Raw genomic sequence first — 22,216 nt, 5'->3', positions numbered from 1 at the left:
AGATTCTGATGCCAGTCAGGAAAGAGGGAGGGAAAATCCTAACCGGAAGCACAGTTACTCAAGAGCAATTAGCCAAAGAGATGAGAAGACTTCTTGCTGATGGACATGTTTAAGCTGAGTTGGATGTGCAAGTGTTATGTTTTAGATCTCTGACATATGGCTCTATATGGCCTTTTGCTCAGAGAATTTGTGCACTCCATTTTGAGAAATGCAAGGCTTGGCAACTTTTAAGATTGGTGGACTTCAACTCCCAGAATTCCTCAGCCAGGCAGGCACTAATGGTAGTTTTACAGCAGAATTCTGAGACTGGAAGTCCACAAGTCTTAAAGTTGCCAAGTTTGGAGACTGCTGTTTTAAAGGAAACACAGGTAGAGACTCCTTATTTCATTCCATGCCAACTCCAGAAATATATTTTCTTGAAATCATAAATAGTTCCTCTTGCCATTTTCTTTCTTTATTCAAAAAGTAATAATAAAAAACAGACAATGGGGGCACCTATAAATGCAAATAGTTTATTATTAATGAGCAACTGGTACTAGCTTTTGGCCTGGATATTACTATTTTTTTAAAAAAAACTATACAGCCAAAATCCTGGCAATACTCCAATATTTGCTGTATATTTTTTCAATCATTTTTTTTAAAAAACACAACTGTAGTACTGAAAGACTTTTAGCCAAAGTGCATTTTCCATTTTTTTGTCCATATACACATTGCACCGTACATAAATAATGACATTGTAAAAATGACTCCATAATTACAAGTATAATATATATATATTTTCATATAATATATATATATTTATATATATATATATATAAAACTTTATATTAAATCTAGGTAGATGATATTTGGGGTCTCCGGGGCTTCGATCCTCAGCATCCAACAGCTATCTATTGTTTGTGTTGAGCAGAATTTCTAGCCAGCACGGACAAGAGGTGATAAACTGCCTGGAGTAGCAGGGCCCCCAGCCTTTCGCAAAGCTGATCCGGACACTGTTCGGGTCGTAGGGTCCATCTGGGTACTCTAAGTCAGTGGCATGCTTCAAGAGAGAGGATTTCTCGTAGTCGAAGGCCTTGATCGAGTACCCTGGCATCACTTTGTGCACGATTAAGGTTCGACAGCTGGGAATGTCCAGGGTAGGGGAATTGACGAAGATCGGGTGTTCGCTCCGGTTGTAAGCCCACACGCCGTCCGCTTCTTTGCTGAGCAAAATCCCATATCCGATCTTGTTCCGAGTCCTCTGGACCGTCTCGTTTCTGTTCTCCAGGTTGAGCTGTCCGAGGCAGAAGCCGTTTCCTTGAGGTAGGTCATAAAATATACTGACAGACTGTTCGTACACTGGGTAGAGGCGCCCCACGCGTGTCCGATGCTCCCAGTAGGCAACGCTGCACCAGTGGCTGTGTTTCATGGCATCAGGCGATGTGCTGGCATCTGGGGAGAGAGGAAGGACAGGACAGGTCAGCTCAAAGGAAGAGAAGCTTTGAACAAACATGGCTGCTCAAGGCCTAGTGGTCGGAACGGCCACCTCACTGCCGGTCTGCCATGAACCCTGGGGGGAAGCTGGAAGGGCGGCAAGGAGGGGGGGGGGGTTGAGGGCCTGGGGGAAAATGAATGAAGACTTCAAGGTCATTTCCCTGGGAGAAGAATGTCAAACTGTTTCCAAAACATCATTTTTTTAAAAAAAATTATTATAAACAATTATACATATTGACAAAGACATATGCAACACTTACAAGTAACATTGGAATGTTCTTATTCTTATTGCAGATATTTATCAGTGCATTTTTACAAACATTTCCCCCTATAAATTTTCATCTCTATACATTTTTACACTTATCATCCTATTATTTCTTACTTTTTTTTGCTGATCAGTCTATGTTTGGTTATTTGTATCAGACAGTCTTTATTGCTCTTCTACTAATAAATACCTTTTTCTACTTCCTTAAATCCTAATTTTTCCTACCTTCTTATCGCTAATTCCTATTTCTTCTATAATACAACTATATTTTTTAGATTCTTATTTCCTATTTCTATCATTTAGCCATTTGTACCATTTCCCCCAAATTAGATAGTACTCTGCCAAAATATCTCTTTTAAACTTGATTGGGCAACGAGAGACAAAGAATGGGAAGGGACCAAGGGAAGAAAGTGAACTGGCAAAAATCTGGCATGAACTCTCAGTTCTGGCTTTTCACCTCTGTAATTCACTTGACGTCTAGTAAACTATACCTTTCTCAACAAAAGGAGTCAAGAATCGTTTTTTCATAGATGCCCAAGCTGAGGCAGGTCTGACATTAACCAAGCGGCTCCTTTCCACAACTCTCTGTGAATATATCATCATACAACATCATTATGCATAGAGAGCTTCATCCAGGATTCACCTGGCTGCTTGACAAAGATTGCTGACCCCAGTCAAGTATGGAGGCTTTGAGAGGAGGGGGAGACATATTAGCACCTGCCCTTCCCTTCCAGAACACAGGAAGCAGACTGAGCAATAACCCAGAGGAAGGGGTTTGCATGGAAGCTTCTGGAATCTGGGAATCTCAATCCTGAAATAACCCCCAAAGATGAAGCAGGACCTTTCAAAGCAAGTAATCCAGAAAACATAGCAGGCTCTTTCCCTACAAGAAAGGAAGACACAGTGGGGGATTCTCAAGATGACCACTGACTACATAAACCCTTCACCCCAGGTACCCCTTCTCTCTGCTCAGCTCCAGTCCAGCTTTTTTTTTTTCAGGATTGTTTCTGCTGAGTTGTGATTGTGCATTTGAGCTTTTCCTTCCCATCACCCAGATCGTAACTAAAGGAATTTTGCAGCCTCCCAGCGCATGGAGAGCTACTGATGCTCATGGATGAGCTACAAAATCCTGTCACAGGATGCCTTCCTGTTTCCTGCAGCCTGGAGGCCTCATAAAGGAGACTGGAAGAACTGGCCAGGCCTGAGTTTGGACCACAGAAATTTTGTCCTGCTCCTCAACCACACTGCCCAGGCCTGGGCAACCTATTTCTGTCATTGCCCTGAACTCTGTGCCAAGGGCTGCCTTCAGAACCGAAGTTGGGGGACAGGACAGGACAAAATGTTCTGCGGGTAGTCCTCGACTTACAACAGTTCATTAGTGACTGTTCAAAGTTACAACGGCACTGAAAAAGTCTGACCATTTTTCACACGGACTGTTGCAGCATCCCCATGGTCACGTGATCAAAATTCACACACTTGGCAACTGCCTCATATTTATGACGGTTGCAGTGTCCCAGGGTCTTGTGATCCCCTTTTGCGACCTTCTGACAAGCAAAGTCATATGGGGAAGACAGATTCACTTAACAACCATGTTACTAACTTAACAACTTCAGTGATTCACTTAACTATGGCAAGAAAGGTCGTAAAATGGGGCGAAATTCACTTAACAACTGTCTCACTTGGCAATCAGAATTTTGGGCTCAATGATGGTTTTAAGTTGAAGATTCCTTGTATTTTGTTGTTCTTTGTTCTATAATTGAAATGAAATAACAGTGATAAAACCTGAAACCATGAAGTGGGTGATTACAACAACATTACTCTGACTAATTACAAACAATGGCATAGCAGCCACTATCATCGATTGGCATCTGTGCAAAAAATAATTGTTGGTTTTCCAAATGTAGGACAAACACAAATTGAGAAAGTTGCTGAAAATGTTGTTATGGGATTTTTTGCAAACAAACCGATTAGGATCCGAAACATCACATATCAAATAATGCCGTAATTGGAAGGGAAAGAGCAATTTTTGCAGGTATGGCTACGCCGCATGGATGGCAGATTTGAAAATAAAAAGAAAAGACTGAAATGGATGGATTATGGAAGAGTCATCCTTGATGCATTAGGTGGGGTAACAGATTACATACATTTTTGCAAAAAATAAAGGTTTTTACATACAAATAGCACCTTACTGGCTGTTATACCTAGGTGGGATCTGAATTTCCAAAGAACATCAATCAAAGATGAGACTCCTACTGTGTTAATTCTTTGGTGAATAAAAACAAGGTCAAACTGAGCACTCCTCCCCTTGGCTGTTTCATTCTTCCTTAAAACCAGAATCTGAGAAAGATGCTTTGACCTTTTCATTTCACCTTTATCTGGAACCCTTCAAATCTGGACAGCCCAAAGACAGAGCCCCCCCTTCTTCTGTGCCTTTTGGGGAAGTGGGGGGGGGGTGAGGCACATGAAAATACTTTCTAGCAGCCCCAACGTTGTTTAAGAGATGCGTCTTTAAACAACAAAGCAAATGGAGGCTTAGAACTTTCTCCCTTTGCTCCTCTCTGCAGTCTGCATGCCGGGAGTAGTTTTTCCATCTTTGGCTGAATGTCCCGTCCCCTGTCACCACCACCACCACCACCCCCGGGGTCCTGTGGAGCATCAGCCAAGCATTCTTAGTTTGTGGGAAAACCCTGAACCTGGCTCAGAGGCTTTCCAACAAACCTATCTCAAGCCTTTGCCCTTCTGACCTTGTACCTCCATGCCATCAAGTCCAATTAACTCTGAAGTCAAACCGATACCATCATTTTGCTTGAAAGAGCAGACGGACTCGCTGGATTTCAAAAACAGAGGCCTATTTTCTCTCTCTCTTCTCTCTACCCGGTCCCCCCTCTCTCAATCTCAAATTTCACTGGCAGGAAAAATAGACATTACTTGCCCAGGGAACCAAGCCTAAACTGCTGTTGTTTTGCTAAAGATTAACTTGAGTTGTAACTCTGCAGTTTTCAACCGGGAAAGGAGAGGAGAAAAGGAGGAGGGGAAGAACTGAATGCCCCCTTCTTCCCCAGGCAAAATTCTGGACCAAGAATTTTGTTTGGACAAAAAACAACAACAACCTCGAAATGATTTTAGGCGACTTTAACCATTCAAAAGTATGCTTGTGAGAATGTTCGAGATTAACAGTCACAGGGAAAAGTATCTGTGTGAATTGTTCTTCTGAAATTTGTCTCCTTGTATTATCAAATTGGCTGATGTATTGATAAACCATGTTCTCCTGAACCTTGTGATTGGAACCTCAGGTCTACCAAAGTTGTTGTTGTTGTTAGTGGCGAAGTCCCACCCATCGCGACCCCATGGACAACGTCCCTCCAGGCTTTCCTGTCCTCTACCATCCTCTGGAGTCCATTCAAGCTCACGCCAACTGCTTCAGTGACTCCATCCAGCCACCTCATTCTCTGTCGTCCCCTTCTTCTTTTGCCCTCCATCATTCCCAGCATGAGGCTCTTCTCCAGGGAGCCCTTCCTTCTCATTAGGTAGCCAAAGTCTTTTGAGTTTCCTCCTCAGGATCTAGCCTTCTAAAGATCACTCAGGGTTGATCTCCTCTGGGACTGATCGGTTTGATAGCCTTGCAGTCCAAGGGACTCGCAGGAGTCTTCTCCAGCACCTGAGTTCAAAGACCTCAATTTGTTGGTGCTCAGCCTTTCTTATGGTCCAACTTTCACAACTTTCACTTATGTCTAAACAAATCACACCACTTGCCACACAGTTCCTGAAAAACCAAGTTAGGAGCATAAAGCCCTGGCCTGAAAATGACAGTGCTAAATTAATCATCATCCAACTAAGGAATAAGATACGAGGAGAAGCTTCTGAACTGAGGAGGTTCAGGGAAATATGGGCAGGTTCAGAGGAGCTACTCAATCAAGCAAGGACAAAAGATGAAGCTACTTACTAGGCCCCAAGAAAGAACCGGAACTTACATCCTAAAGCAAGGGATAGCTGGTCTTTCAGGCTCTTGCAAATAACTGTTCCAGCTCATCTTCCAGATTTATATCCTATTTTGGCCGTCACCTATCTACTGATATCTGATCTAATGATTTTCGAGGCAATTCTTGGATGTTGTGATTCTGAGCATTTGCATATTTAGGAGGATATATGTTGTTGTTGTTTTTTAAACCAAAAGCCATGTAACAGAATGCTGCTGGCACATTAATCTTACTATAGAAGTTTGTGGGATCTAAACCTAAGAAAGTATTCATTCTTGGTGATAGAAAACAAAGAGCATTTTGAGGTTTCCCAAATTCATGAGACTTGGCACTCAGCCTTGACTCTGAAGGAAAGGTTCAAAAACTCAAAAGGTTACTGAAATGCCTGATTTTGTGGTGGAAGAAACAGTTCCTGCTGAAAGCCAGTCAAGAAAAACAGCATTAATTGGAGGAAAGGAAGGACTGGAGATCATACAACTCAAGTCCTAGGTCATTCTCTGGTGTCATGCAAAACTCCGGGGCTGGACTCAAAACAACAACAAAATGTCATGCAAAATTCCATTGCTTTCTTCCTCTAAAAAAAATGAAATGTCTCCAAATCTAGAACATAAAATATCAGTGTTGGAAAGGACCTTGGAGGTCTTCTAGTCCAGCCCCCTGCTGAAACAGGAGACCCTATACCATTCCAGACAGTGTCAGTTCAGCCTCTTCTTAAAAGCCTCCAGTGATGAAGCACCCACAACTTCTGAAGGCAACTTCTGTTTCATGGGTTGATTGCTCTCACTGTCAGAAAATTCCTCCTTAGTTATAGGTTGCTTCTCTCCTAGATTAGTTTCCATCCATTGCTTCTTGTCCTGCCCTCTGGTGCTTTGGAAAATAGGTTGTCCCCTCTTCTTTATGGCAGCCCCTCAAATACTGCAACACTGCTATGTCACACACACACACGCACACCCCGGTCCTTCTTTTCACTATAGATAAATCCTGTAACCGTATTTTCTTGCAAATAGATTTTGGAAGGAAATAGATTCCTTGCAAAATCTATTTGGAAGGGAAAGAGCTGATAAGAGTCTGGAGAAATGAAGCAGCCTATTCAATCTCTGGAAGCATTTAAGAGGTACAGTCCATCACTATCGGCCCAGGAGAAATAACAACCAATGGACAATTCATATTGGGTCAGGTTGAGAAAATTCCTTTCTGAAGACAAGGACATCATCATTCAAACCATGAGGATGGAAGCAGCTAAATGACATCAAAAGGCTTTCCCCAGAAACCCTTGCTGACCACCAAGGACCACGTTTCTTAAAATATTTCATAAGATAGAGCTCTCTCGCTCGCTCTCTCTCTCTCTCTCTCTCTCTCTCTCTCTCTCTCTCTCTCACTCACACACACACACACACACACACACACACACACACACACACACACACATATTCCATCCATCCATCTGTAGCCTACAGTGATCTCAGGGCTCAAGTATCCTTTTGCACTTGATCAATGATTTACAGAATATTGCTGGATTTCCTTACTACAGCAAATACCCAATTTCGCACGGTTTTCCTGATTCCATCCAAACGTTTGGCAGCTAATGTTCTGCTGGCTTGGCACACGTTAAGCATCCAGAGGCGGGGGAAAGCAGAGAATATTACAAGCAAAAGCTGAATCCTGGTTAAAACCGAATGGCTACGGATGCATGGATTTGAGAGTTTTAGCATCTTCTGGATGGGGTCGCACTGCCCCAGAGAAACTACATGCACGACTTGGGAGGATTCTCCTAGACTCATAACTCTTTGTTTGAAGGATAGGTAGCCATTATGGCTAGGAGGCTTTGTGCAACTTTGTGTTGTGCACCAGTTGTGCCCTTTCCTGGATCCTGAGTCCCCACACTTAAGTCAGTCATGCCTGGTCATCTAGCATTTGGCCATGAAAATATTTACAAAACATTTTAAATATTTACAATATTTATGTCGCATCCTGGACATAAATTGTTTGATGCTATAGGGCACTGCACATCAGAACAAGAAGACACAAGGACAGTTTTTTCCCTAAATGCCATCACTCTGCTAAACAACTAATTCTGTCAAATTATTTACTAAGACTGCATTACTATTATTCTTCTCATCCTTCCAAGTACCTATCTCTTCCCACTTATGGCTATAACCATATTGCTTGTATTTTTACAAACTATATTGTTTTATTTGCTTCCTAGTATGATTTGATTGCTTATTAGTAACCTATGACTATCTCTAAATATCATGATTCTTGAGGAATGTTTTCTATTCTATTTTTCTTTATGTACCCTGAGAGCTTCTGCACTAAAGACAAATCCCTTGTGTGCCCAATCACACTTGGCCAATAAAGAATTCCATTCTATTCTATCACCTTTAAAGCCCTTAATGGCATGTGTCCAGGCTACCTGAGGAACCCCCTCACTCCAATGGCATTGCTGTGCCTCATTCACACCAGCAAAATGGGGGGGGGGGGGTTGCGCACTTGCAATTCTCAGAACTTTACAAGTAATTCCACAGATCCTTTTTGCATAAAGAATATTTCTCTGTTAAACGACTGTGGGTGCTGGTTTTTGGAAATCACAGCTGAAGAAAGGAGCCTCTTGCAGTGAAGGCCAGCCAGCCAAAGTGTCCTCTAGCTGATCGACCGTCCAAAACCAGGGCCCTGCAGATTTGAGGGCTTCTATTCACACAAATTAAGGGACACCGTGGCTCAGTGGCTAAGAGGCAAGGTCAGCAGTTCGAATCCCTAGCATCACGTAATGGAGTGAGCTCCCGTTCCTTGTCGCAGCTTCTGCCAACCTAGCAGTTCGGTTGACCACATGACCACAGAGATGTCTTCGGACAGTGCTGGCTCTTCGGCTTTGAAACGGAGATGAGCACTGCCCCCTAGAGTCGGGAACGAATAGCACATATGTGCAAGGGGAATCTTTACCTTTAGTCACACAAATTAAAAAGAATGCATCCAGAAAAACCAAACTTTAGACAGAAAGTAAACCAGACCTTTCTAATTTGTTACAACCTGGAAAGTACACACAGACACACACACACACATCTGCGAGGCACAGAAGTCGTAAGCCTGATCACTCCAAAGACCTGCTTGCCAATCCATCTTCTTCTGGAGATCCCACCAGGCGTGAATCCCCACATTTCCTTCGACCAGCTTCACAGTCACAGATCTAGCTGTTTCTTTAACCATGATTTATTCAATAAGCCGCAATTTAACCAACCTGTTCGGCCATAAACCAGTTTACAAACTACTATGCTTGGGTTCACAGACCTCATTCTGCTAAAATCAAACTACCTACATTTGGATTTAGCCCAGTCCTGGATATTAGACAACCAGTTGGATGAATGGTTAAAGTTACCAGGCTAGGAATGGGAAAGCTGCGAGTTCCAGTCCCATCCTAAGATTATCCCCAGCAGTTGTCAGGTCTTAAGAACGTCGTGAAGGAACAAAAACCCCGTCAGAGGTTCTTGGTGCTCTCTGAACTTGGTTGTTTTCTTGCAGATGTTTCATCACCCACACTAGATAACATCATCAGTGTTACAAAGGAATGGGGTTTACTGGGAAGAGGAGGAGGAGAAGTGGAAGTAGAAATAGTAGCAGAAGTAGTAGCAGAAGTAGCAAAAGTAGAAGAAGAAGGAGGAGGAGGAGGAGGAGGAGGAGGAGGAGGAGGAGGAGGAGGAGGAGGAGGAGAAGAAGAAGCAGAAGAAGCAGGAGAAGGAGGAGGAGAAGAAGAAGAAACAGAAGAAGAAGGAGGAGGAGGAGGAGGAGGAGGAGGAGGAGGAAAAGAAGAAGAAGCAGTAAAAGGAGGAGGAGAAGAGGAAGAAGAAACAGAAGAAGAAAAAGAAAAAGAAGAAGAAGAAGAAGAAAGAAGCAGAAGAAGAAGCAGTAGAAGGAGGAGGAGGAGGAGAAGAAGAAACAGAAGAAGCAGAAGCAAAGAAGAAGTAGTAGGAGAAGAAGAAGGAGAAGTAGTAGTAGTAGTAGAAAAAGAAGAAGTAGAAGGAGGAGAAGAAGAAGAAACAGAAGAAGCAGAAGCAGAAGAAGGCGAAGGAGAAGAAGTAGAAGATGAAGAAGGAGGAGGAGGAGGAGGAGGTGGTGGTTGGGTCCTTGGTGCTCTCTGAGCTTGGTTGTTTTCTTGCAGACGTTTCACTACCTAAACTAGGCAACACCATCAGTGCTACTCAACTGATGGTGTTACCTAGTTTGGTCATGAATCACCTGCAAGCTCAGAGAGCACCAAGGACCCCTCATGTCAACCCGAGCTAGAAATATTCTCCTTTATTAAAACCTCAACCGCAATCTTATGAAAGAGGCTTGCTAAAACCATTACCCTTTTATCTTCATCCGCTGCTTTGGAGTCCAGCAGTCATGGCCTCCAATCCACGTCCTTTGGAACAAGCGGCCCAAATGAGGAACAGGTTAAAATTCCCTTGCAGAAACTGCTCCTCAGAAAGGAGGGAAACAGCCATCCCAGCACCAGACATCCTGGCCCAATCACTTTCATGAAGCCAGGAGACTTAAAGGTTCTTTAGGATTACAAGCTGCAGCTGGAATGCATCGGGTGAAATGGAACTAGCCCAACCCCTCAGGTGCCCATTACATCAAAACCCTCCAATGGAGCACGAGTGAATTATCTGGTGATGGAAACTTTTGCAAGAGGCATGGCCTGCAACCAACTTGCTCTCTCCTTCAAACTCTTCCCTCTGCACTATTTCATTACCGCCAGGTGAGACTGGCAGGTCTCTGGGGCAAATGATCCGTGACACGCCAATCCACGCCATGCCACCTCGGGGGGGGGGGGGGGCAAGGCTGGAGTTGCCTTTTCACAGCCTCAAATCTGCTTGTTTGTACAAGCCAGCTCTTCAGACGCATACCTTCAGAGTGAAGTCATCCAGGGCGGCAGCCATAAGCTCACTCTCTTTCCCCCGCTCCTTCTTTCAAGACCCTTCCTCAAATTTTTTAAAAGGTTGCCTGGAAGGGAGAGGGAAAAACACAGGCGCACCTTTGCGTCTGGCACATGGGAGGGGGAGCTCTCCAGCTGTGACTGCGGTTAGCAGGAGGGCATCTCTAAATCAGGGCTTTCTGGGTCAATGGGGCTTGAGAAGGTCCTAACAACCAAGGAGCTTCCAAGAAGCCACAGGGAGCATTTCTTTGGGCAGCAAGCACATTCCGAGCTATATGATCATGATGGATGTGGTACTACCGATGAGGTATTAGGGCTGCTGGCTCTAAACGTCTCAAAGATGAGCATTAAGTTAAGGAGAATCAAACAACCTCACTGTGCAATCTTGGCCTCCTTCACCAGGTGCCACCAAAGCTTCCTGAGCCATCACACCCAACTCAAAGTCTTCCAGAAGTGTTGGGACGGCACTTCTGCAGTTCCCAGGATGTCCCTGCCAGCATGTCTATGGAGGGAGAAACTCTAACACATCTGGAGGGCACCAGTTGATGGAAGGTCATCTCCACAGCTCCATGCGGTCCAACATGACTAATGGCAGCCCGTTATAGCTCTACAGCCTCAGATCTCTGGTTTAGCTGGTGTCATGCAGACAATTTTCAGATTCTGTAACAGCTAACTCAGCACAACCAAGAAAGGTTTTCATAAAGGCCCAAGAGACTCACCATAATAAATCAACCCATTTCAAAACAGCCTCCCTTGCCCCTCCGGCCACTTTTATCTCCCTGCTCCTAGGAGACCCAGGGCGAGCTGCCAGCAACTCTTGCCTATTGTTGTTATTAATTGGTTCTGTGGATGCAAGGACCTTTCTAGTCTAGCTGACCACTTCCTTCAGACACTGAGGGTGGAGGTGTGGCCAAACAGGTTAGAAAACACAATCCTAGGGAGGCACACGCTTTAAAGGCCATCCAGACCGTTCAAGTTTTTAAAATGGAAGAATTTAAAGAGACAAGAAGTCGATGAAGAGAATGTCAAAGCACAGGACAAAGACACAGAAGCGCAGAGATCAGATGCCATGTGTGTGTAGAGTATCTTCTGAGTTAGGGAAGTAGCCATCTATCCAGAACTTACTATTATAGTTTGTGGTGCACTGAGCCAGATGTTTTAGACTGGATCTGGCATTGTTATCAACCTATCGAGTCTTTCCCAAGGACCTGGGGAATTTGATGATGTTAAAGATATCACGGCAGGATCTATGATGTTTCAAATTCAGCTGCCTTTTGCAATCGACCAAGGGGGATTTTGGTTACACCCCAAAAATCTACTATTATTGGTACTATCTTTGCTATTATTATTATTATTATTATTATTATTATTATTATTAATCAAGATCTTGTGGGATTTCCGTATACAAACAGACAAAATACTGGCGCATAATACACCAGACATCACACTGGTTGAGAAAAATAAGGTCACAATCATAGACATCGCAATACCAGGTGATAGCAGGGTTGCCGAGAAGAAACATGAAAAAAAAATCGCAAAATACCAGGACTTAAAAATCAAAATTCAACGACTATGGCACAAACCAGCAGTGGTAATTTCAGTGGTAATTGGCACACTGGGTGCTATTCCAAAAGCACTGGAATTACATTTAAAACAGTTAAAAATTGACAAAATCACCATCAATCAAATGCAAAAAGCCGCACTGCTTGGATCTGCACGCATATTACGAAAATACGTTACGACGTCCTAGGCCCCTGGGTGGGGCCCGACTAGTAACCAATGCCAAATCCGGCGAAACAACTGGCCGCTGTGATACAATTGTATAATAATAATAATAGAAGAACTTATATGACAATCTTTCATCTCCATCAATCTGAACCCTCAGATCTGGGTATGCTTCCGGAAATGCAGATGTCAACTGTAGATCCAGATGTCAGTGGGTAGCATTCAGGGCTCAAGTTGGACTTCCCCAACTTGGCTATTCTCCAAACAAGTGGACTGAGAATAGCCACGTTGGGAAATGTTGGTATGTATAATGGGAACTTCTCATAAACTTCTCATAACTTATCATAAATGTAAAATTGAGATGTGCAAATGGGACAGTTATCATATCTTTTGATTCTTCCTTACTAGAGTGAGAGTTGGAATTTCAAGTAACTGGCAAGCATTTACTAACATATCTCCTATGCGACACCCAGATGATGACCTCAGAGACCAGTCTTGTCTTCCCCAACCTGACATGAGATAGGCTACCTCTTCATAATCTCCAGCCAACCCAGCTAATGACCATCCAGATGGCAACAGGTGGAAGGAGGTTGACCAAGATAACATGGAGAAGAGCAAACCCCTTCTAGATCATGAATGGATGCCCACCACCAGGCCAGAAAGAGGCAAAGTGCACAGACACGGCAGAGCCAATATTCCGGTCAGCGTAGAAGGCCAAAGGACATCTCTGCCGAGTGCCTAAATTCTTGACTTGAACTTCTTTCCAATGATAAGTGGACAGCCTGATAAAGATCTGAGCAGCGCTTTATCTCTGTAATCCCAGGAGAGCACCAGAAGAAAAGGGGAAGGAGCAGCTCCAAATAAAATAAGCCTCGGGGCACTGAAACCAGAGTCAGAGAATAATAACAAAGGAAGACAAGGATATCTGATCTGTTTTGTTGTAGGGAACCTGTGAGGGATCCCAGCAAAGGCACACGCTGCAAGTTCTGTTTACTATGGTTTATTTTTGTAAGGTTCAGTTTATTTTCCTAAGGTTTCCGACAGTGTTTTGGGGAGGGAACGAGAGGGAGGGCAGCGCCAAGGTCCCTCTCTGAGGTGCCTCCCAACTGGAGAAGGCAAAGGAGGCAAACTGGCTGCAAAGATTGTGTGCCACAAACAGAAACAGGCTGCCCCCACTTTCTTTCCTCCTTCTTCCCCGAAGGCTCACTTTTAAAGAAAAAGGAGAAAAATAAGATCCAAACTCGGGTTAAATCAACATCTGCCAAAGATATCCCCACTGAACAAAATAGCAGGACTTCATTAAGTCAATTGCAACTTGGCAAAAATTCTGAAGAGGGAAAAGGGGAAGCCACAGTCAGGCCTGTAATTTAAGCCGTGTTTTAGGAGCACCAGCCTGAATGCAAGGGACTGCAATTCCATGGCTTTTATTTATTTTTATTTTTTAAATCCATGCCCTGGCTCCCGCTGCCACATTCAGAGAACCACAAGCTTTTCAGGCAATTACAACAGTCAGAGACTTTTCCTGTTAGGGAGAAAAAGAGAGGGAGGAGGAGGAGGAGGGGGGGGGGCAAATCTTCTCGGAAGCCTCCAGAGTAATGCGATGTGCAAAGCAACCAGCTTGTAGGAGGTGGAGTCAAGAGAGGACTCAGCCTAGAATCCTGACATATTCACAAAGACTCCAAGCCCAGCCCCTACTGAATGCCGTTAACTCTTGCTGACCTTTAGTTGACTTGATTCTTGTGTGTAGCCTTGGGGAAAAAAACCAACCTCACTAGAACTTAATGAGTGGTCCCAATTCTTTGGGTCCAAGACAGACTTGTAAGTGCCAATGTAGGCAAAAGATGGGCAGGAACTGCCAGAACAGAATCTTCAGGCAGGTATTGTCCACTTGGCCAGGCAGACTCCTAAGTCCTGCTCAGTGGAAGTCAAATCATTTAACAACCGGTTCGGCCAGGGTCAGCTGGTTGGCTGTTGTGGAGGCGTGGTCTATCCCCATCCTCCAGCTCCACTGCATATGTGGAACACGCCTCGCGTGACGGCCAACCTGACCCTAGCCGAACCAGTTGCTAAATTACACACACACACACACACTATCCAAGTGGATCCTGGGCACTGCGCTGCAATGGAGAAACCGATAACGGAGTGGCCGGCACAAGGGAAGGAGGAGAAGCAGGGAGAAGAAAGAGGGAAAGCCGCCTTCTCATTCCCTCGCACTGGCCGCTCCGCTGCCCATTTCTCCATTGCAGCGCAGTGCCCAGGATCCACTTGGATAGCAGGGGGAGATTTAACAACAGGTTTGCCTGAACCAGTGCGAACCGGTTGAATCCCACCACTAGTCCTGCTCAAATTATTTCCTTCCAATCTCAGGTCAAAGAAAATCCACTTGCTTCAAAGCTTTGAGTTCAGCTGAATAAGGCTTTCCATCCACTGGGTTGTACCCAGAAGGCAGGAAGTTCTGAATGCAGAGAAAGAAACGCAGCAGCCAATATGGGGCCTGCTTCCTGCAATTTCCCTGGCACTTAAGTTTCCAGCGCACTGTTTCTCAACCTTAGGGACTTTAAGATGTGTGGACTTCTGGGAGTTGAAGTCCACACATCTTAAAGTCCCTAAGGTTGAGAAACACTGTTCTAAATATGTTATTCTCGTCACTGTATAGAGAGCCAGGAAACTAGAAAGCCGACCACATAACCATGCACTGCCTCTTAGTAGACATATTCATGCACTTTGAAGAAACCGCCCTTCTCAAGGTGCTTCCACATGTGCAGAACCAACTGGCCCCACAAAGGAGGAAGAAAAGAAAAGACACAACGACAACCTTTCTGGTGCTCAGTCAAGGAATTCATTCACCTATCCAGCGGCTAGCAGTCCCTTGTCCAACTGATGCATTTGATTAAAAAGCATGTGCTTGTAGCTCAGGGAAGAGTCATACTTCTTCTCAATTAAATTAGTTAATTGGAAAAGAGGATATCAACCCCCCTCTGATGTTTGGCTACCATAAACTGATACGCCTCTCCTTTTACAACATCTGAGAATCTCACCCTTCTTTCCACCCCCACCCACCCCCAAGAAGTGGATAGGTCAGAATGACAAGGTATTCAAGACCCCCCTAAAAACAGGGGAAGGGAAGGATGTCTGTCAGAGTATAACCCACTCAGATTAGATCAGCGTTCTCCAACCTTAGCAACTTGAAAATGTGAGTGGACTTCAACTCCCAAAATTCCTCAGCTGGAGAATTCTGGGAGTTGGAGTCCACCACACCTCAAAGTTGTTGAGGTTGACAAACACTGGATTATACCATGTTAGAAAGCCAAAGACATCATACAAATCCATGGTTTATTTAAACCATGGTTTGCACAACAAGCAAATGGTTTGCTTCATAATCATGTTAAGCTGGCAAGGACTGTCAACCCTTTGATGGCTTCCAGTTTTGGAGGAGAAAAATGGTTCTACTAGATAAGGGGGTGATGAGGGGGACTGTGGTACTCTAAGCTAGCATTTTCTGTATCCCCCCCCCTTTTTTGGGAAGGAAAGGACACGACTGTTGTGGACACGACTGTTGTGACTCTGCTGGCGGCAGACTCAGACAGTGAGGAGTTTGGGGAGGAAGGTGGGCCATTCCTGGAATCTGGGGAAGGCTCTGATGAGGGCTCTATGTCGGAGGCAGAAAGGGGGCCAAGGCCATCTGACAGTTATCACCTACCTTCTGAGTCACACATCAGTGAAGCAGACAAACAGCTGGAGCCTGTTCCCAGTGTGCGCATACACAGTTGCCAGACGAAGGGAACAGCTAAGGAACAGGGGTCAATTTGGAAGTAAGGCCACAGGTAGACAATGAAGGCCCTCTCCCATAGGAGCGAAAGGGGAGGGGAGTTGTAGGAGTCAATCACCGTATTTTTCGGAGTATAAGATGCACCTTTTTCCCTCAAAAAAGAGGCTGAAAATCAAGGTGCGTCGGGGTGTATTCAGTGTATAATACAGCATTTTTTGCCTCCTGAAACCCCGCCCCCATCACCAAAATAGCCGTGCAGGGCATGAATAGCCTCTAGGAAGCTTTGAGAGAGCTCCTGTGGGCTGGTGAGGGCAGAAATGAGCAAAAAATGGGGCATTTTTTGCTCAATTTTACCGCCCCCCCAACCCGCCAGGAACACTCTATAAGCTTCCTAAAGGATACCAATGCCCCCCCCGCTTTTTTTACGAAATACGGGCATGTTTTTCACAAAAACTGGCCATTTTTTGCTTGTTTTTGCCCCCGCCGGGCACTCTGCAAGCCCCCTAAAGGCTATTTATGCCTTTTGGGGGGGAAATGGGCCCATTTTTGTGAAAAACAGGCTGTTTTGGGGAGGTTTGCAGTGTGCAAAAACTTTTTTTTATTTGCTTCTTCAAAACCTTGGTGCATCTTATACTCTGGTGTGTCTTATAGTCTGAAAAATACGGTAGTTCAATTCATTAGTGTGAAGATCTGTTCCTGACTTCTTGCCAAGTAATTGCTGCTACAGAGTGGTGTTTGAAAGATATCGGCCTGGCCGCTCTCCAAGCCTGATAAAGGTCTGCCGTTGTAAAATCTCTTGAAAGACTGTTTCCCGGGACTTTGCTGGAGAGGAATTCCCTTTAACCTAAATAAAAGGGGTTTTATCGGGATAAGGAGTCGGCTTTGTGCTTTTGGGAAGCCTAGGTTAGAACAACGATGATACCAATCTCTTTGCTGTTTTCTTTCTTTAAAAAGTAAAGTAGGTTACACCGATCTCAGGACTAGCTGTGTGACTTTAAGATGTTTACCATTTGAGAGTGAAAACTGGAGTCCCCAGTGCCAGTAAGCGGGATTGGAGAAGACTTCAGAGGACCCACATAAAAGGGGCTGAAGAGGAGAATGGAGGTTTGAGCCTGGACTGCTGGCCTCTGTGTTAAGTCACAGGCAAACTCTTCCAAACCACAAGCAACAGAAAAGGCCTATTCATACAAGGAGAGCTTCTCTGCTTTTTAAAATATTACATCCTATTGATCTTAACAAGTTTTACAAAAACTACACACACACACACCTAAAAAACAACAAAAATCCAATTTCACCAAAAAAAAAAAAAAAACTGAAAGAAAGCAAGGAGGGAAACGATATATCCTTATTAGATATTCATCAGATATTGAACAATACTTGACAATTTCTAAATCTACATTTAAAATAATAATAATTTTCTCTTGCTATAAAATGCCAAAAAGACAACGTGTTGTGTTACTTTTGGAAAAGTAGACAAAACTGATGTGTTACAGATTAATCTCTGTAGGAAAAGCAGCCCAAGAGATGCAAATGAAGCCGGATAATCTTCTCTTTGAGTAGCTTCATTCATCCCTAGATTTAAGGTTCAACTCAACCCCTTGTTCCCCTCCCGCCTTCCCTTCCTTTCCCCTTTGGCTCAGTCCCACTAAGGCAACCAGAATCTTCCTTCAGAATCCTAACAAATCTATGAAGGCCTAATAATTTGCTAAGCCTTCTCTATACATAGGTAGTCCTCAAACCAGTACATCTAGTGACTGTTCCAAGTTACCACAGCACAGAAAAAAGGGACTTGAAATTATTTTCCACACTTACGACCGTTGCAGCTTCCCCATGGTCACATGATGAAAATTTGGACTCTTGGCAGCTGATTCATATTTATGACGGTTGCAGTGTCCCGGGGTGATGTAATCCCCTTTTGCAACCTTCTGTCAAGCAAAGTCAATGGGGAAGCCAGATTCACTTAACAACTGAGTGACTAACTTAACAGCTGCAGTGATTCACTTAACAGCTATGGCAAGAAAGGTCATAAAATGGGGCAAAGTTCACTTAATCAACGTCTCACTTAGCAACTGAAATTTTGCGCTAAGTCAAGGATTACCTGCAATTATAATCATGGGCAAAGAACCAGGCGGCAGGATAGAGTTCAAGGCTCTTAAAAGTTTATTCCATACAAGCTATATACAAATAATCTGATCTACTAATGGTCAAGGCAAACTGGTGCCAGATAAGAGTCAACTAGGGACACAGTGGCTCAGTGGCTAAGATGCTGAGCTTGTTGATCAGAAAGGTCGGCAGTTCAGCGGTTCGAATCCCTAGCGCTGCATAATGCAGTGAGCTACTGTTACTTGTCCCAGCTTCTGCCAACCTAGCAGTTCGAAAGCATATAAAAAATGCAAGTAGAAAAATAGGGACCACCTTTGGTGGGAAGGGAACAGCGTTCTGTGCACCTTCGGCGTTGAGTCATGCCGGCCACATGACCACGGAGACGTCTTCGGACAGCGCTGGCTCTTCGGCTTAGAAACGGGGATGAGCACTGCCCCCTAGAGTCAGGAACGAGTAGCACATATGTGCAAGGGGAACCTTTACCTTTTAAAGAGTCAGCTGACTTCAAGGGGGCTGGACATAGGTCTCTTTTGGGGGGGGTCATAGGAACCTGAGATTGATATGTTTGATCGCACTCTGATCATCTCCTAAAAAATTGGTTGGAATTGTGTTTCATGCCTTGTGAATTATTCAGGAGGGAAATTTGCAACTGACTTTGGTAAAATGAATGCAGGACAGTGACATTGATAGGGGGCAGGTGGGTGAGCCTACCCCATAAAGAGAAACAAGTTTTTTGCCTCCTAATCTGAGCGTGCAAAATACAGTGCACGTAAAGAGCACTAAGTAGCTTGAGTGATCCTTCAGAAATTCCCCTTATTCCACTGGCAGGGGTCCCCAAACTTGGCAACATTAAGACTTGTGACTTCAACTCCCAGAGTCCAAAGTTGCCAGGTTTTAAGACCTCTGAGCTAGGGGCGAAAAAATTAAGAAAACTAAAGAAATAATCCCTTTTGTAAAATAAATATTTGAATGTAGTACTTTACTGATTAATTTCTTAAGTACTTTCAGAGCTCACCAGCTTGAAAATTACCTAATAAAAAACAAGGAGCACAAAGAATTATTCTAGGGTTGTTTTTTTTACAAAAGCTCATCGCCTTGATAATACCATGTCCTGTCACTAGATGACACTATTTATACCCTCTAAAAGGATTTTTCAACCTTGGCAACATATGAAGATGTGAGGACTTCGGCTCCCAAATTGGCTTATCTGATGCTAAAATGGACTGCTAATCGGGGCAACAAAGCTATAGGGCCCACAGAATTTATCTGTGTCTCCCCCATTTGAGATTTATCAAAGCACGCGTCTTATGAAGGCAGAAAAACTGGCTCCATAACTTGCACCCATCCCAGGAGAGCTAGAAAACATTAGAGCCTATTTGAGAAGAGCAACACCTCAATACCTCTGGCATCCACCCTCAAGAGACCCCCCCCCCATGCTCTGAGAAATCCTTTTCCTTCCACATGTTAGAAACAACAGGGGCCCCTAGCAGATTTTTTCTTTTAATCACAGGCTATAACAGTGATGGCGAACCTTTTTTTGGCTCCTGTGCCAAAAGCGGGGGGAGCACAGGGGAGATGTGCATCGGCGTGCCACACCCATAATTCTATGCGCACAATAACCTCCCTGTGCGTGCATGCATTTGCGACCAGCAGATCCCCCCCCCCCCAATTTTGCCCCATTTTTTTGCCCTCCCCAGGCTCCAGAGGCCTTCTAGAACGCCTGAGGTAATGAAGAACAGCTTTATTTAAAAGAACCAGCTAACAGGTAACTATATACAGAGTTCACCTCCTTACCCTGCTTGACAGCCATTTATACAGGAGCTGTCGATCAGCCGCAAGTCGAGGACTTAGGGCCGGTCACAAGTCGAGGACTTACATTAGTATTTAACAGAGGCCTCAGGAGCTTCCCTGAAGGCTCCGGAGGTCGAAAATTGGTCCTACGGACAAACTGGAAGTCACCATTCCCAAACTTCTGGGTTCCCTGTAGGTCCGTTTTTCTTCCTCCAGAGCCTTCAGGGAAGCCTCCTCAAGGTCCCTGAAGGCTCCGGAGGGCGAAGGACAGTCCTATGAGCAAACAGGTTCCCTACAACAAAACAGATGAATTTCTGGTTTGCCCATAGGGCCGTTTTTTTGCACTCCAGAGTCTTCAGGATGCCTCCGGAGAGCGAAAAATGGCCTCAAAAGAAGGCCTAAGTCAGCTGGCCAGCACGCACATGCACATAGCCAGCTGACAGGGCAACGCCTCGCATACCCTGACAAATGGCTCTGTGTGCCACCTGAAAAACACAGACAAGTTAAGAATTGGAAAATATGGTATTAAGAATATGGGATAGGTAGGAATTGGATATGTATTTGTATGATTAGTAATTGTATAAAAGAAAGGATCAAAGGAGAGGTAATCTGACTGACTACATGCACTTATGTAATGGATATAAAATGTAATTGTTGTAAGATCTAATCACTACATGGAAACATTTATGACAGAAATGTCGCCCTATGTCCAATGTTTTTAATGTTTATCTAATAAAAAACTTTTTACTTAAAAAAATCAATTAGATACAAGAAATTAAAAGAAGATAAAGCCAGAGCTACAACTGAGAACTTCTAGCGGGTCTAATTAGCAAAAGTGCCAATGTGGTTGTTGCTAGCAGTTGGAAACATAGTAGAGGTTCCTCTATCATCAAAAATGTGGCCACAATCTCATTGTAAATGCAGCAAAGAAACACCCCCCCCCCCCAATTGCAAGGAATATGGGAGGAAAGAGAAAACAGGGCAGGAGAAGACGTTCTCCCTCTACAGAGCCCTCAAGCATGCCGGGCCCTTCGCCATCTGACAGGGACCAAGGCTGTATCCTCCACCTGCCTGTTCTTCCTTTTTCTCCCCCCCGCCCCTCTATTTCCACTTTTTCCCTTGGCTCCTCTCTGCAACCAAGAAGCCACTGCCTAGAAGAGGTGCCATCACATTTGTCTGGAATGGGATAGGACTGTGATGGCAAAGTGGCACGCAGAGCCCTTTCTGTGGGCACCCACGCCATCACCAGCTGGTCTTGGCGGGCACCAGAGCACAGGTAAATGGCCTGAAAGCAGCCTGAAAAATGGCCAAAATGACCAAAAAAAACAGGCCATTTTTCGGGCATATTCAGGCTGTTTTTGGCCCTGAAAATTGCCCCAAAACAGGCAGGCACATACCGGCCAGCTGGTCTTCAGATTTCTGGTGCTCTGGCACACACATACATGGGCATACGTCACAATTTGGGCACTAGGTGCTGAAAAGGTTTGCCATCCCTGGGATAGGATCTTCCGCTTATGAAGGAGGTTGGATTAGAAGACCTTCAAAGGTCCCTTCCAACTGTGTTATTCTCTTGTTCAGTTGGCATGAGATGACCAGGCATGGAACTGCCGCATCTCCATGGCTTTTCACTTTGCTCCAAATGAAAGCATAAGGAAATATCCAGCCTGAGAGGTTGTGAGTTCGATCCTAGGTAGCGGCAGATATTTCTCTCTCTGGGCACAATGTGCAAATATCAGCTGCGAACTCCACACTGGCGACAGGAAGGGCATCCAGCCAGTAAACTCTGAGCTCCATTCAGTTGCCCCGAATGCATCCCGATGCCAGGGATTAGGGGGTCATTAAAAGACAAAAAAATAAAATATGCAGCCTGTCTTGCTTCACAGTTTTACGGTTGAAATAAAAGGTACTTCATTTAGTCAGAGGTGTTGATCAAACACAATATTTTTGCAACTTTGCCTGCTTTTTGGTTAGGGGAAAATCACTTTTCCAGAGCCCCAGGTCAGCTTCTTAACCTGCCGAGGCATACATGTGTACTTATGATTATCACATTAGTTTTAGCAGTCTGGAGACCACTTCAGATCCATTGGCTTCTCACACTCAAACTGAGCTTTTAAGGTGTTCCCTGTATGATCACGGATGGTTACTGGAAACGGCCTACAGAGGAAGGTGTTTATACAGGTAGTCCTCGACTTATAACA

The 22,216-nt window shown here is 44.4% G+C and overlaps 1 protein-coding gene across 1 annotated transcript in view; it reads right to left on the bottom strand.

The window, feature by feature from the left end:
• Positions 1–498: 498 nt before the first annotated feature.
• The window catches only part of SMAD6 (SMAD family member 6), a 57,100-nt gene continuing 35,382 nt past the window's right edge, over positions 499–22,216 (bottom strand). Inside the window, exon 4 of the mRNA XM_032233351.1 lies at positions 499–1,431. Coding sequence (XP_032089242.1) covers positions 887–1,431 — 545 coding nt within the window. The 3' untranslated portion in view covers positions 499–886. The remainder of the gene's footprint in view (positions 1,432–22,216) is intronic.

The sequence above is a fragment of the Thamnophis elegans genome, chromosome 16, assembly GCF_009769535.1.
Source record: "Thamnophis elegans isolate rThaEle1 chromosome 16, rThaEle1.pri, whole genome shotgun sequence".
NCBI lineage: Eukaryota > Metazoa > Chordata > Lepidosauria > Squamata > Colubridae > Thamnophis > Thamnophis elegans.
The sequence above is the reverse complement of the archived record's forward strand: the minus strand, read 5'-3'. Positions and strand labels throughout refer to the sequence as shown.